The following is a 17445-nucleotide window of genomic DNA, read 5'->3' as shown; positions in this document are numbered from 1 at the left end:
TCTTGAATTCTCCGTACGCAAACAGCGTACGTAGTTACCAATTTGTCGACAACAAGATACATTTGCCTGCAAACAAGAGCCAATACTTTGGATGATGGAATAAATAAAAAATCCAAAGCCACGTCCATTGAATGGCACAGCCAAGGCGATGAATGACGTTGCCTGGCTTGAACTTGCAGAGCTGAAGCCTAGCTTAAGGGGGAGACCCACATTCGCAGACACTTTTCTTTAACCTGATTTTTCACCATTAAAATGAATCTTTAACCCGACATGTAGTATATGTTTGGGTAGCTCGACAATTGAAGATTATAAAAATTGTAAGAATATTTCAAAACCTGTTTGCGTGTGTTTGTTTTGCTCAAAAATGTGTGTTTTTGAGTTTTTTTCACTTAAAAAAGTGTAAGTACGAGAGGGTGATGGCCATTGGTGAGCCGTTTACTGCAATCGATAGCAGGGTAAGGTGTGTAAAAAACCGTGTCTTGGATTTTTGATACTCCGCTTTGTTTTTGCACAATTAGCCTTGAAAGTGGATTCTGAATAAATTAACAGCTTTTGTCCACGTTTGTCACGATATCTTTTGTTTCTGGAACATTATCGGAATTCTGAGACACGGTTTTGTAGAAACAGTCACTAACTACAACCTGTGCAAAGATAAGGCTAATCCGTCAATGTGGCGCCAAGTTACACTCTCCAGAAGTTGCGATACATTGCCAAAAACGGAACGGAGTAAATCGCAGAAATGTGTATGCGACCCTTGGAGTCGCACAAAGTCAGCTAAAATTCCGGTTCGCTCACATTTTCGGTGGAAATTCCCAGCCCATAATGAAGTACAGGACTTTTTACACAATTGTCTGAATTTGTGGTATGAATGAAATGATACATGACGTGAAAATTGGAAGAAAATGAACACTGAAACGGCCAGTTCGCGACGTAAGCGTTAGGCTTTATTTACACAACTGTCATTCCGAGCTAAATCTGGGGATAATCTTCTTGCTAAATACAAACTAGCGTATTAACTGTGTAGTCTGGTTCCCTGACCCATTTCCCCGGTAGAGGGCGTGGGAAATATAGGGTCAGGTACCGGCTAATGTAAACATGGACGCTATTGGTTAAAATAAAACAAGCTGTGGATTGATGGATGAAAGTAACACTTGTAACTTTTTCTCATCTTTCTTGGGTTTCGCACTTTCAGGCTCACTTGACACCAACTTCTTGTTTGTACCACAAAGCCGTGGAGGTAGAAAGAAAGACTTTCCACCTCCATGATTTAGCCACTGTGATTTAGCACACCTCTTAATACTTTTAGAACGTCGACATGATGCCTGGCATTTTTCACGAAATTCGGACACCATTCTATCCATCGAAATCAATCGTCGTTCACAGTTCCAACAAAGTTTGCTTTCAATTAGCTTTGATATCGCAGCAGTACTTAATACTTGTGGCGTGTATCGAACGTGCTCGGGTCATTGGGCCATGGGGTCACGCCACAGTCGGCGATGACCTCAATGACCCTAGCGCGTTCGATACACGCAACAAGTACTGCTGCGATATCACAACCAGCAATCATCTCTATTTCCCCGTACTTCTGGATTAATCCTTTCAGTTTATGTTTCCCGTCTCGTGCGCCAATGTTTTTGGTTCGGATACCAGTGTTCGAACATAATTCTGATCCAGTCGAATTTTGACCGGCGTTTTCATGGCAGTAGCCATATTTGTTGTAGCATGTTCTGTCAGGTGACTAACCTCCGCCATCTTGAACAAAATTCTGTTCAAGATGGCTACCCGGTACCTGACCCTATATTTCCCCACGCCCTCTACCGGGGAAATGGGTCAGGGAACCAGACTAATTAACTGTGCACTGTAGTGTACCAGGTAAAATTTGATTATCAAGCGAAGAAATGGCTGGCTGCGTATATACTTCGTAAAAAGTATGTGATTTTGCATGTCAAGTCCGATGACATTGTTTTCCTCTCTTTTGGTTGCGCAATCGTCATCGCGTTTTCAGCTTCCTGCCCGGAGAGAGACACGTGACAATGAATTTACAATGTGGTACATACCGACAAAAACGAAGTTCATTCAGACGCCGTGTTGCGTACGTTAGCTTTTACGTTCCGTACTGCATGTTGAAGTACGACCACAGTCCGCCTTGAACATAGCATGGAGCTAAAACGGACAGCTACATGAACGCGGTTTCCGACCTCAGAAGCACCAGTGCCGGGCTAACTTTGTGTTGTGCCAGGTTAGAACCCATCGTTAGGCTAAACTAAATATAACACCTGACAATATCTGGTATCTCAAACGATTTCCTAATAGTAAGATAAAAGTTGGCGAAAAACTGAAATAAATCGATTCTGACACGAAACTTGAACAATTCTAAAAGCGACTTGTTTTGGCTTCGCGAGTACCATGGAGGCGAGTACCTAAAACAGATGTGAATCTGTGACCGCGCTGATATTAACCTGAATGCGTCATTCTAAAATCGCGACGGTCGAATTATGTACAAATAATGAAATGCGTGAACTTCCTTGTCAGTCAAACAGTTGAATATCGCGTTGGCTGATATGTGGAAACGAGCATTCGTCGTTCTCCGATGGCGACTGTCCATTGAACTACTATAATAACGACGATAGACCAGCAGCACTCTGTTGTTCAGCGTGATTGAGTTTATCCACAGGAAAAGTAGTTGCTGATTCAGAAAAAGCACGTTCATGGTTGTTTAATTTTTTTCAAGTTCATGGAAATTATTCTATCATTTTCAATTTTGGTTTCTTTAAATTTACCGCATAAGTTTATAATTACCTAATAACAATTCAATCGCAATGATTTTAAAGCTATACCGACATGAATTTGTGCTGTGAAATATCGCATACTTTTCAATCGAGATTGATTTCGACCCTGGACTTCGACTCACTTCATGAGCAGTCCGCCAATAAAAGTTCAGTTGATTGAGACAAATTACGTCTGCCGTATGATTAGCTTCGGTACAGATTGAAAAACAAATGCTAGGTCAACATTGTGTTTAAATTGTAAATCACGGCATCATTCTAATGTATAGCAAAACTGTACATGCGTTATCAGCATCACGTTCCCTCTGTGCCCGCATAGAACTTACAAACAATAAGCTCACGTTTAACCGGGCAGAGCAGACACCGGCGCGGTTTTCTCGTTATAAAATTTCAAACTATTGGCATATTTCTAATTTCTACGGAGAGGAATGTTGCTCGCCCAACTGTCGAAACAAAAAGACGTCGCAACCATTTTCACAAAAAAATTATAGAAAACTTGTGGTGACGTACAGGCTAGGAACGTAATCTTCATTGCATGCTTTACGAGTAAAGCGTAACGTAAGCGGGGCCGGTAACAGTTTTGGTTGCCGGATTTCACTGGGCATTTGCAGACGTAAAAAAATCATCTGACATTTTTATCATCAGTCGCAATTAGTTCGGAGCGGGATCAATTTTGAATGTCGGACTTCATTAGGTGCAGACAAACATGTATACTGTTATCAGAAAAAGACGTAATTTTTGGATTTTCGGAGTAGCCTCGTTTGATTGGGGCGGGGTCATTGAATGTCAGACTATACTTTGCATTGAGTCCACGTCATTTGTTAGCCGACACAAATGTACGTTTTGGTTTTCGGCGGCGAATAATTTTGAATGCTGGACTTTATTTGGCAAACATGTAAAGACAAAGACCTACTATTTGTATTTTCGGCCGTTATTTGTTTTATACGGGAACAGTTTCATTAAATACGTGTCATAGGAAAACGAGGTAAAAATAATGTAAACTACAACTGTTGTGCGCAAGATGTATCACAAGTTTTAGTTCGAAGCTCAGTTTAGTCATAGACCCTCGAGAAAAACGTTCGGGACAGGCAACTTGTAGAATGAGTAATTGTGAGCGTTCTGCGTTACAGTCCTCGCTTGCGACCATTTCCACTTTACACCTTTTCAACGCATCGGAAACTGGAGTTTTAAGCCTGACTGTAACTCTGACAATTTAACTGTTCTCTCATTCCCGGCCATATGCTTGATATTTCGCTTTTGTGGACCATGCTTTTGCAATCGACGGCTACCTTCAGCATGTTCAGTAGCCACGACATACTTCCTGCCGGCAGCTGGGAAGAAGACTGACGCATGCGCACTCCTCCGGACAGAATTACGTAATCTACTTACGCTCTTGAGATAGCATTGACTAATCTGGAAACCGTTAAGACACAAGAAAAACACGGCACGCGAACTGGCCTACAATGTTCATTTTTGTTAAAATTTAACTCATTTCCAAGTATGTTATGGTTTCAAACTTATCGTCCACTCAAAGGCCATATTAGACAGATTCAAAATTTACCATAAAACAAAAAATGACCAAAATCACTCAAGGAAGGTGGGTCTACCCCTTAATACGTCGGACACCAGTTTATAATGGTACTTCCGAGTTGTTCATATCCGTTCCATCGGAGGAACAAGTCGAGCCGTCCCGTCAAAAATACGTTCTCATTTTCAGTCACGCACAACAGAATAAGTGACTTTCGTCTCGCACCATTGGCACCATCTGCCAAGTTGTTTGCAAGAGGTAGCCTTCTAGATTAGCATTGCCAAGTTGGTCAAGTTCGGCAGCAATCTGTACAGTGCCAGGCAGTCAAGTACGTCACTATGCTATCCTGCCAAGTCTGCTAAAAAGCAGTAAAAAAAAAACAGCCCCCCTTGGGTGTGAGGGACTGGTGGACAGGTTTCTGCACCTTTCCCTGTCTATTGACTCCCTGCGAACCCATTTCGAGGGGAAAAGGCGTTCCTTGTCAGAAAACCTGTCCTCGGATGACCCCTAAACGCACAGGGTATAGCACAACGTAGTGCCGCAGACTTGGCAGGAAACGGGGTACCGAAAAGTAGCCCGATTTCCACCGACTTGGCAGGATAATGGCCATGGCTGCTCAGATTCTAGCTACACCGAATTTCAAGCGGATTTTCACCGACTTGGCAGGAAAAGGGTTAACCAGCTCAGCAACTTATGCCGCTCTTCTCACAAACTCATTCTGTCTAAGGAATGATGTTGGATATCCAATGGTAGTTACAATGTCTTCCTCTATTTAATGGTAGTACTAAGTTCATTGATCCCCGTCCGGTGACTGATGTTCACATCAATGCTTCTAATTTGGCCTTTGGTATGTATTACAGAGGTGACTGGCAGTACACCCTGTGGTCCCGTGACTGGCCATCAGCTGACCCACTCCATATTAATCATAAAGAAGTCCTTTCTGTCATTCTTGCTGCCAAATGATGGGTAAATGTTTGGCAAGATTCTACTGAACATGTTTTCACTGATAGCACTGTCCCTATGGCTTGTATCAATCACCGTACTTCACATACTCAACATGAACTATTTTTGCTTTCTGTCCGCTTCAACTTCAATATCAAGGCAAATCATACCCCTGGCAAAGACAACAATATCCCAGATGCTATCTCTAGATTGGGTTGATGGGCCAAAATCCCCCCAACCAATTCTCTAATCCTAGACTCAACACTGTGTATAGCACTGTGTATAGCTGCCAGAATGCCAGCTTTATAATTCAACAATAATGTACCCTTCCTGGCCCATAATGGATGAAAGCAAACTTGCATGACATAATGTACGAGGCAAAGCAAAGTACATTATGGAGTGCAAAGTTTGCTTGAGTCCACTATGGACTGGAAGGGGATACATTGTTGTCATTATTTTATAGTTTTTGTGATGCCAGTGAATTTGTAGACATAGAAAACATCCACAATGCTGAATAATCGGATACATTATCAACAATAATCTGAAAGTATGACGTCACAAAAATCCCTGGCATTGACAAAGCTATAATATAATATCAACATCATAGATTTTTCTAATTATATCAACAATCTGATTCTGTAAGATTGGGCAAACCTAAAGTCTTGTCTGCCTGATCCAAAACACATAAATCATTTGATAACATAGCAACAAATGAATAATAAATACCTCAAAGAGATCATTCTTAATCAGTCTTGCAAATTTCTTGGATCCTGCTACATTGCACCTCTCTCCAATGTTTACAAACAGTGACTGTGGCCCAACCTTTGACGGCTCCAAACCTATAATGCATTCATAGAAAAATTAACTTTTTACTACATATCAAGTTTTGAAATCTATGCATTTCAAAGTGATTTCAAATAATCTCAGCAAGCATCAGACTCACATCATTAAGCCTTTTACTGAAACAATAACAATACACATGTATATGTAGAGCCATAACTACCAGGGCAAAAATTTACCTGAGAGCAACATGTGGTCAGATAGATATTCTTTAGGAGGTACCCTTGGTTTGTATGGTTTCACAGCCTCTGCAATGGCCTTGATGTGTGCTGGAGTAGTGCCACAGCAACCACCGACAATGTTGACCAAACCATCCTTTGCAAAAGAACCAAGATGGGTGGCTGTTGTCTCTGGAGTTTCATCATAGTCTCCAAAAGTATTTGGTAACCCTGCAGGAAATAGAAGGAAAAAGATGGAGATTTTCATCTTGATCACTGCATCTGAGCCTGTATCAAACTATCATACACAAATTGTTAAATTCTGTCAAATCATCCACATTAAAAACACCATGAGTGTTGGTGGAGCTCCTGCAATGGCAAACATCAAAACAAATTTAGTTCTGTGTATACATCAGAGCAGTATTAAATGAAAAGACGCTCCATTGCATGGACATGAGTTTGTTTGAATTCCTGATATTTGCTCAAAAAGTTGCTTACCCACATGTAACAAGAAAAAATCAATGTAATTTCAAATTAACATGTGTTGAAAAAATACTGTAGTCATAACTATGTGTTATGCGTTTATGAGTTTCCTCTAGCAAACTCCCTATATCCCTTATCTTATGTATGTATGTATTATATATTATTGCCTGAATACATGCGTTTATGTGCCCAAGAGCAGGTGACAATTTGCCCAACACCAGGAGGGTAAATTGTCTCCTGCTGCGAGGGCACATAAACCCATGTATTCAGGCAATAATATTTTTATTACATGCCTCTTCACAGCTAATGTTATATGACATTTACAAGCAGGGCAATTTCAAACAATTTTACCATTATCGACCAGTATCAAACAGATTTTAACGAAAGTCAAAATAGCAGTGCGCGTGTGGATATTTTACATCTAGCGAAAACTTGTCAGCAAACAGAATAAAGTAAGCATAAATATTTTGTTTGAAAGTCCAATACCACTACTGGTATTGCTATTATCAATATGACATAAGATTATTCATACCAGCATTTGGATAGCAAATGACGTACGCTGTGGTGGCAAGTCCTATAGCTTCAATGAATGGTCTCATCTCAGTTGCACCCAAGGCACAATTCAGTCCAACACACATGGGATTGGAATGTGATATACTGACAACAAACGCTTCGCCGGTCTGTCCAGATAAGGTCCTTCCACTTTTATCAACTATGGTACCAGACACCTGGGTCAAAATATCACCATATAAGATGAATTAATTTAGGAATGACTATCTGGTCATAATAATGCCTTTCTGTAGAAAGTAGACTTTACCTGAATAAATTATGAGCAAAATTGAATCAAATCCATTGATGACTATTTCTTTCATTGCCAAATATATTAAAATCCTTTTCCAAGATGAAGATTTTAAAATCATTTATTTTCATTTTGAATATTACTATAATACTTGTAATATTTTAATGACAGGACACAATATTTGTAAAGACGGTGAACTTGAACACACTGCTGTGACAACTATTATGCATAACACGTGATGACTGGCGGCAAAGAGGATAAGCAAAGAAAATTTCAGTCACAGCAATGCATCATCTTACTCAGGGGATAGATAACAGTCATATTGAGCACTATGGGTTGATAACTTCAAATACAAGTGTCGCTATGAATCTTACCAGAAATCACAGATAGCTGTACACTTTTACTATGTAAAGATGGAATGTTGTACAGAATTGACTTACAAAGATTGGAACAGGCGCATACTCTTTTTCTAAGAGTAACTGTATAGCGTACAATGCAGCCTTGGAATTCAAGGTATCAAATATGGTCTCCACCAGAAGTATATCTGCACCTCCATCAAGCAGTCCCCTAGCTTGTTCACTGTAAGCTTCCACCAATTCATCAAATGCTGTATGGAAGAGAAAGGCAAAATATTCAGCAACTGTTTATGTACATTGGTATCGCTACATTTTCTGTTTGATTTTACAATAACCGGAAAACCTTACAATGCATTTGAGATGCTAATAAGAGGAATGTTAAGTCAAATTTAAAGCTCAATAATGTGCACTTGAACTAGCAGATAACATACAGTACATTTATAATAAAAATGTATGAAAGACTGTACCAAAGACATATTTTCCCATCTGTACATCACAAGTCACTGTATGTGATGGCTTCACGAAACATGACACAAACAAACTGAAAATACTGCACGTGCAGAGGTTCACAAACTCTCACTTCATTAAAAATATAGATGACATACTGATATTCCTGAAATCTGGTTTTTCAACAGATGGAGAAATGGAGAGTGTTCTGTTTGTTGGTCCAAGTGCGCCTGCAACAAAGCGTTGTTGACCAGTTTCTGATGTCACTTCATCAACTGCCCTTCTTGCAAGCTCTGCTGCACACTTATTCAACCTGTACACCTAAAATGGTCAAAGAAGATTGAAGTTATCAACGTGACAGACATACTTTTCAAGACAGAAAGGCAACAAGGAACACTTGATTAGTGATCAGATAGTGTCATTAAGAGACTTGCACAACTGAACATTTTCAACAGATTTACATAACATGTGTAAAAGTTATACAACTCAAAAATTACTCAGTCTTAAACACCAACTGCACTGAAACTGATGATAAATGGTAACTGACTTTCAGTCTTCAAAATTCAGGAATCCTCAGATTAAGAAGCAAATCAAACTGCAGCTTGAAACCTACCTTCCTTTTCAAGAATACAACATGGCACAGCTATGCAAAGGGAATACCATGAACCTTATCAGTCAGCATAATAAATCTGATTAAATCAACAATAAAATTCAGGTATCAGGTATACGCAAAACACACTTTCAATAGCGGTCTTACCACATGTTCTAGCCCATAATCAGCCTGAGCTACACTTGTACCACTGAATGTGTTCGTTTCAATTATATCAGCTCCTGCTTCTAGGTAATCCTGGAAAATGAAAGAAATTTACATAATGACAACATCATACAATGATTCCCAAAGTCACTCTCTTTTTCTGAATCTCAACAAATAGATATCATCACATGTTTATGGACGGGAGCAAAGACTGAGCTGTATTCTGAAAGGCTTGTTTTCACAATGCTATTATCACGTTGAGACTTGACTGCATTTCCTGCTTTGGACAAAAGTATCATAGTTTACTCAAATTTTCCACAAAGATTGAACATTAAATTTCAGATAACTACAGCCATTTTAATCCATTCAGCAAACATGTAGTCAACTTGTTCAAGAACTGAAATATAAGATAGGAATATTCTTTCACAGCCTAGTACTAGCCTTGTTTACAATTCTACAGTTCACAAAAACTAATTGACTATCATGAGACAAAATAACTGGTAGGATGGCAACACAGCACCTTCTGTAAAAAGAAACAGCAATACAAATACCAAAGTACACAAAAAGAAACAAAAAACAAAAAATTAGGAATGTTAATAAATACATGTCTACCCATGCACAGATTTTCAGAGTTTCCCAGAAAAATGGAAACTTTTCTAGCAGAATTTTCCATTGTCTGCAATATTCTGTCACAAAACAAAGCTACGATATTACAAATGGAAACTTTTCTAGCAGAATTTTCCATTGTCTGCAATATTCTGTCACAAAACAAAGCTACGATATTACATTATGATAAAATACTTCCGTACAACAGTCATATTACTACCATTGGATCATTTGTGAAGTAAAATTGTGTCCTCTAAAGTAAAAGCATTTAGTAGCAGGAGTGGGCAGGTTGTATAAGGCAACTTTCAAAAGAAGCACTTTAAATAAATCTTTTGTTTACTGCTCGTATGCACTGCTGGTACGTTTTCAGGGAAAATTAGAAAACACAATGTTGTTAACATTATTACAAATGAATATATTGTTTTTCCAAAAGAAACCAAATAAAAATTGAGCTCATGTTAATACACTTGTGTTTTTTGCCTGTGTTTGGCTGGTAGGTTTTTGAAAAATCCAAGGAGGGCAAACAAAGAATTTTCTTTAACACTTTGAGCGCCAAAGTCAATTTTTGTTGCCCTTATCAAATATACCTCAGTCAATTTTTGTCAGATTTTTGCTAAAATTTTTTATAAAAAACTTTTGGAATGTTGTGTTCATTTGGTCAAAAATTATCAGAAAAATTACAGAAATGTTCATAAAAATTGATAAAATTTTGCACTAAACTTTTGGTTGGAAAAAAATACAGCACTCAAAGGGTTTGTGTTGAATTTTCTGTGTGTGCTTTTCAACTGCTTACCCACCTACCTTTCAGAATTTTGAGAGGACAAAACACACAAAAAGGAACTTACTCTAACCTAATCTAACAAACTAAGCAACAAGAGTCTTTTTCATCATGTATGAATCTCCCATTAATAATGTCTTACAACCTTGTGAATGACCTGATAACATCCAACCATGAATGAAAATGTAAGGTAATGTGCGCCTTGAAAGTGAATGACTTGAACTTTTGCTTAAACTTTCTTGAAAGAAACTTTCAACCATTCTCTTAGCAAATCAACAATAAAAATTTGAGGTCACTGTGCAAAGTTTGGAACTAGCGAAACGAATTACCCAACATGATATTCGAAATTAAAAATGGCTGCCATTCCTGTGTTTACTCTATGAGGGGAAAATAAAATTTTGGTTCAAAAAACTAAGACAATGCAAGTTTTTCTTTTTCCAAGACCTTTAAAATGAGCACCTACCGGTACATGTGGAAGATCAGAAAAGAACTGTAGAAATTTGAGAGTCCAAATATCTGTCCCAGAGTCACGTTCTACCTTCAATGTATACAACAGAAAACACTAACCCTGTGGATTTTATAAATGATATCAGGTTGTGTCATACACAGAAGATCATTGTTTCCCTTTAGTGGCTTTGAATGATCTTTGAACTCTTCTCCTCGAAAATCTTCTTCACTTAATTTGTGCTGTTGGATCATTGTCCCCATGCCTCCATCTAAAATAACAATCCGCTCCTCCAGGAGTTTCACCATCTGTTTTCCTTTCTCTACGAACAAAACAGATTGAAATGATGCTTGAAGATGCTGAACTTACCACAATAAACCAAGCGACACAACCTTTCAAGAAATTATTGCTATACCCTTATCCTGCCAGGTCATATCACTTTACAATTCGCCATGTCAGTAAAAAAAGTAATAAGCCAAAACCACACATATTTTCACCTTCTTGGCATTTTTAGCAGGTTTAGTTAGGCTGTGTTCACAAATAAGGATTAGGGGTCAGTGTTCGCGGTAACTTTTTTCTCCTCGCGTACGGCATACGCATTAGTCTGCTAAAATTGCGAAATGGCTGTATTTGAGTACGTAATTTCAATTCCGTACTCGATTGATGAAAAAACTGACTGTAAAATACAATGTGCCGTTCAATAAACCTACACTACATATTCGGATTGAATGATGTAAGATTATTTTAATGGAAACAGTTTAACGAACAACTTGAACAACCCAGCTGTGTTTCAAACATGCTGAAACGTAACAGCAAAGGTATACATGCGACCGTCAAAACACATCGGGCAACCCAAAGTTAGAGTTATTGCAGCTTATCTAGTCTTGATATGGGTTTTGACAGCGGATTTCTGTACATCGGCCGAACCACGGGTAAATGCATTCTGCTTTCCATTTTTTCACATAATTGGCAGTACAACAGTGTCTTGTTGTTGACTACATCAAAACGTAACCATGGATATTCAGTCTTCCACTGCTCTTGGTAGCCTGCATGTGGTTGTGGACGGGATTTTTTTGTAACCGGTGCATCTTCATCACGGCTCACGGTTTCACTGTGGCGCTGATCCCCTGTTGTTGTATTGGCGATAACAGGACAATACGTCGTGGATTCCGACATGGGTTCAATTTCACTGTGCTCCTACGTGTTCTCCATGTTGGGTTGCCCGGTAGTGTCTTTCGATTGACCCTCTCTGAATCATTTTTTTCACGGACTCATGGAGCAAAGTTGAAAGAAGATAGAGTTGTTTGCTTCGACGCCATGCTGCATGTGTGCTTTGATCAAATTTGGGGACAGTGAGACGCGATGAGAGTGCACAGTTGACATTTAATTTGTTGCAACATTTCTGTCAATCACTCACTTTGTGTTGTAAGTTTCAGAAACTATCGCTCGCCTGAAAATTAGCAACATAATTCATAGGCACAGCTGACATGATAACGTGCCTTTGAACTACGATGCCGATTTTTCAGACCACGCCTAGAGAATCTGAAACTTTCCACACAAAATGAGTGATTGACAGAAATGTTGCAACAAATTTAATGTCAAACGGGCACTCATCTCGTCTGGTTGTCGCCTAAGCTCAGTCGCAGGGAGTGCTTTCGGAAACATTTTTACTGTTTTCCTTTGCGTATAGAAAACGCTTAACAATGAAAAAAAATGCATAGAAAGTTAATTTCAATGTGTAAATACACACGTTTTTTGCGTAAACGCAAACTCTTGGGGTGGCTGGAGGAATCACGATTGAAATCTCATTTTTTGCAGATCCCATCCTTCAAAACCCTAAAAAAATTTCAAATCCCCCACAACTATATCAAAATTTTTCAAGTCCCACACCCCTACCTATGACAAGCCTGCATATTTGTAAAGGATGTGGGCACAGAAAAAATAAACACGTATCGCGCCATTCCCCTCACAGATGTTCAACACTACCTGTTATTGGCAGTTTGTAAAGTCATATTCCTAAGGCAAGTTCTTAAATTGATCCTTATTTAAATGCATCAAAGAACATTTTGGATTTATCAGTCTAAGCCAACTTGAGTTAATCCAACTCTGGCCAGGTCAATTGCTCCTGCTGAAGAGTACACAAAATAATGATCATGGGAAAGTAGGCAAATTTGAATTCTGGCTAATTGCCATATCATAAAGCTGAGCACAGTGACCTACCAAAAATCTGTTTAAAAAGTACAAGACAAATATGAATTACTAGATGCTACTCAAAGTTGACAATACTGAAAGGTTAAAATATTCCATCTAATAAATTTTCGAATCCCTGAAATTTTGGGCGTAGTAATGGCAAATTTGGGTAAAAATTAATTAATTCCATTTTAGTCACATATATTTTCTCTTAAATTAGTCTTAACTGTTCAAAGTTTTACTTTTGTATTTAATATTTTATGATGAGAATGTGAAAATTTAGAAAATCAAGCATGGTGACCCCCATCTTTTTTCTTCAATATTTGATTATTCTCATATGCCAGAATTAAAAAATCCCCAATAACTTTACAAGTCTCCTGGTCTTCCATGTGTTGCTCTTTGGCCTGATCTTGTGTACAATTGTTTCACTCTCATGAGCCTCATTTGACCAAAACCTTTCTTCATTTACAATGTACATCAGAGTCAAAGCTATCTCAGTCACTGCTCAGGTACACAGTGACAGTGACACTGCAGTAGCAGGGCAGTATCTGATAGCGACACTGCCCGTAGGCAGTAGCTGTATTAACTTTGATAATTATGACAATATTTTTGTTCAGTTTATACAACTGCAATCTTGTTCCACTCCCTACAGCATGTTTAACTGTCCAGTATTCAGCTGGCCAACACAGCCTGTGTATGTGTGTGTACCATGCATTTGTATAACTGACAACTGTCAGTCTGGACTCAATTAAATTATCACCTAATACATATTTAAATATACAGGCTTTGTCAACAAGCTAATATTGTGTGTTTGAGCATGCTGTGGGTAGATAGCAAGAAACTGTAGCTGATATATTGCATAGAAATATTGCAAAAATCATCAAAACTTGCAGCTTCTGTCCTGTTACTAGGCTCAAGTTTGTTTTTTTTTACGACAAGTCATACATGTTTAGATTTTTTCAAGATAAAAGTCATGAAATGTGATAAAATGGTTCTAGATTTTGTTAAATTATTACTAACATTACAACAATTGGATAACATAATACCAAATGTGAGCTAAAAATGGTATTCATTTTTCATTAAATTATCTAACAAAACCTTGGATAGGGAAAATGTAAAACGTAAAAGGGAACCAAAATATTTTCAGGTCCCAATCCCCCCCTACAGGCAGAGCAAAATCCCCCCCAACTACCCCCCAAAATTTTCGAATTCCCCATAAATTCATCCAGCCCCCCCCCCCCCACTGTTTTTTGTGAACGCAGCCTTAGTAAAACTCATGTCTACAGTATCCCCGTTTTCAGAGGCCTTCTAATACACCCTTTGCGCCTGTCGCGAGGGGGCATGGAATTATGGGAAAATACTAACCGGTAGTGCGGTAAAACATACGACTCCTCCTATACTTTAACATGGAAAGGTGTGATTTTCGAACGAAAAAAAGTGAACTACGAGGTGCGTATTTATGCTACAACAAGAAAACACCTAGTGGACTAGCTCTGGTAAGGGTTAATGTGCATGGTTTAGCACCGTAATATTTTATAACTGTAGCTATCAGCAATTTTCGGCCAGCGAAGCGAGCGAGATGTAGACGTCTGATACGAGACATGCGAGACCGGGTGATGCGTACTGTATCATTATTCGGCCCTGCTGACAGTAGCGCCAGTACATTGACCGTGCGCGTCCCATACCAAAGGGACCCGCAGTAGCACAGTGAAAACAAATTTTCGCGAAAGTTTAATTTTTTTCAAATATTTTAAAACTAAAAACACAGCAATAAAAATATCAGTCAACAGAGTATGAATTTGTTAAAATTTTGATGTTTTTACTCATAATTCTGAAGATTTTGACGTACCAGCTATGCCACGCTGGTATACGTAGTACGTAGCGCAGTGAAAGTCTACAGCTCGCCTACTTCGCGGGCTGAAAATCGCCGATATCTACAGTAATAAAATATTACGGTGTTAAAAAATGCACAAGAACACTTACTTAAGTTAGTCCCATACATCACTAGGTGTTTTCTTGTTGTAGCATAAATAATCACTTCGTATTTACACTTTTTTTGCCCGAAAATCACACCTTTCTGTGTTAAAGTATAGCAGTTGTCGTATGTTTTACTGCACTTCCGGTTAGTATTTTCCCATAATTCCATGCCCCATGGTATATATCAGAGTCCTTGTCAAGTTGCATTTATGGGAGATGTTATGTGCGTCACTGATTTTCACAAATTTGACCCAATAATGACATATGAACTGAGTGGTATATGGGATAAAGGGAAAAAAAGAACCTTATTTCCATAATTAAAACTGGAAAATCGGGTTAGAAAGGGTATTAAAATACTAGAATGGCAACAATTAAAAAAACATATGTTTCGGGTAGCTGCAAAATTGTAGCTCTACGGTGAGGCGGTCGGTGAGTTTTGGTTTTTGCGACCTCGCTCACCAGTAGAGCTACAATGCCGAAGGCCCTGTAGCATACAAAATAAGCGCGCCACACATGGCGCGGCATTTTCATGTAAAATCCCACATATTTACTGCATTTGGTCGTACCTATTTATCACTCCTGAAGACTAAACACTATACTACACTAACCTTGTCGTTTATGGGGTTTGGTATTAGCACAGACACGTCGATCGCGTTCCATAAACATTGAGCGTGTTACTGGGAGCCGCCATTACCGGAAGTTGGTAATGGCGGCTCCAAGAAATGTTTTTGGAACGCGATCGACGTATTTGAACAAATACCAAACCCCATACACGACAAGGTTAGTGTAGTATAGTGTTTAATCTTCAGTAGTGATAAATCAGTATGACCAATTGCAGTAAATATATGGGATTTTACATCAAAATGCCGTGCCATGTGCAGCGTGCTTATTTTGTATGCTTCAGGGCCTTCGGCATTGTAGCTCTACCACTGGTGAGCGAGGTCGCAAAAACCAAAACTCACCGACCGTCTCACCGTAGAGCTACACTTTTGCAGCTAATGTTTCGGGTACAACCCCTTACTCACTGACAAAGGGACATACTCGAAATATCAGTATTTTTATTGCTCTCATTCTGGCATGTTTAATCTTGTTTTCATCCTGACTTGCAGATTTTCACTAATCATGAAAATCAGGTTGGTGTTCTCTTTTAAGCAGTTCTAGTGCAGTGCTGTTACCAATAGTCTTTATGGGTTTAGAGGTTTTTTGGATCATAGTGTGCCTCAAAGGTTGTCTTTCAATCAATCTTTTCTGTATCTTCTTTGCCAAAATTTGCAGAGAGCAGTTCATAGTAAATGCTTCGAAAACTGACAATTAAGTCCCAAAGGCTCGGACTGTATTGGGAATTTTAAAACTTGTACCACATGAGAATTGTCCAGCCATATTAGGACAGCTATATCATGAAATTTGAAATAATCTACAGAAAATACAAAGGCGACAACATGGCATTAAAAGGAAGTTAATAAAAAAAATTATGGCACTCCTGAATCACAACACGTGCATGAAAAAGTAAAAGTAATAATTAACCATGAGGAAAACTACAACAAAGTAAAGTTATAAACACAATTACATGTAAAACCAGTCTCAAATCAGACTGTATTGGTGGCGTGTACAACATTCGCGACACGGCGTCAAACAGACGCCGTACGAGTGGGAGTCGTCATTATATTATGACATCAGGTTTCCGGAAGTGCTTGCATTGTTTCGTCTGCTACCTTGTGTCGGGTCATTACCGGTTTGTTGTTACTTGACAAAGTCATTAGCATCTTGTGTAACACGTAGCGTCAGGAAACAAAATGTGGATTTAACAATCTTCAATCTAAATATATTTGTCGTCGTTGGCAAGATGAAGTCCTGAGACCAAACAGAAACACTTAAGTTGTAAATACACAGCACAGTGAGACAGCAGCTCCGAAGCTGCAAAACATTTGCCGCACTGCACATGCATTACAACAGGAACGGTACAGCTACATGCTCCTCCTAACCGGTGTATACGGTAACTCACTTTTTGTCCACAAAATATGACAAACCTGATGTGTTGACTTGCGCCATCTGGATAGTACTTGTAGGGGGCATCCTTGAATATTTGTGAGACTTATCCGGTTGATAGCTGTTTTGCCTTTTGCAGAGGAGGAGATAAACTCGGGAGCTCGTTTCCCGGCCAGCCGTCCGTTCGCAGCACTGAAACAAGAAGACCGATATCTCGTTACTCCCAGCGAGATAAAAGCGAGACTACGTAAAAGTGATACCTTATCGGACTTAAAATATTTTAATATGGTAGCCTTCAAAACTTGTACATTACTATAAACAGAGATCATATAATCTTCCTGTTAAGCGGTTTATCATTAACACAGATATT

At 38.9% G+C, this 17445-nt stretch overlaps 1 protein-coding gene across 1 annotated transcript in view; it reads right to left on the bottom strand.

Moving 5' to 3' along the window:
• LOC139148886 (methionine synthase-like) overlaps positions 1–17445 on the bottom strand; it is an 85691-nt gene that overhangs the window by 54359 nt on the left and 13887 nt on the right. The window contains exons 2-9 of the mRNA XM_070720316.1: positions 17117–17267; positions 11045–11244; positions 9097–9186; positions 8498–8660; positions 7977–8143; positions 7270–7465; positions 6276–6485; positions 5983–6095 (exon numbers count right to left, since the gene is read on the bottom strand). Of these exons, the coding sequence (XP_070576417.1) occupies positions 5983–6095; positions 6276–6485; positions 7270–7465; positions 7977–8143; positions 8498–8660; positions 9097–9186; positions 11045–11244; positions 17117–17267 (1290 nt within the window). The remainder of the gene's footprint in view (positions 1–5982; positions 6096–6275; positions 6486–7269; positions 7466–7976; positions 8144–8497; positions 8661–9096; positions 9187–11044; positions 11245–17116; positions 17268–17445) is intronic.

Source organism: Ptychodera flava, chromosome 14 (assembly GCF_041260155.1).
Source record: "Ptychodera flava strain L36383 chromosome 14, AS_Pfla_20210202, whole genome shotgun sequence".
In the NCBI taxonomy this organism is placed as follows: domain Eukaryota; kingdom Metazoa; phylum Hemichordata; class Enteropneusta; family Ptychoderidae; genus Ptychodera; species Ptychodera flava.
The sequence above is the reverse complement of the archived record's forward strand: the minus strand, read 5'-3'. Positions and strand labels throughout refer to the sequence as shown.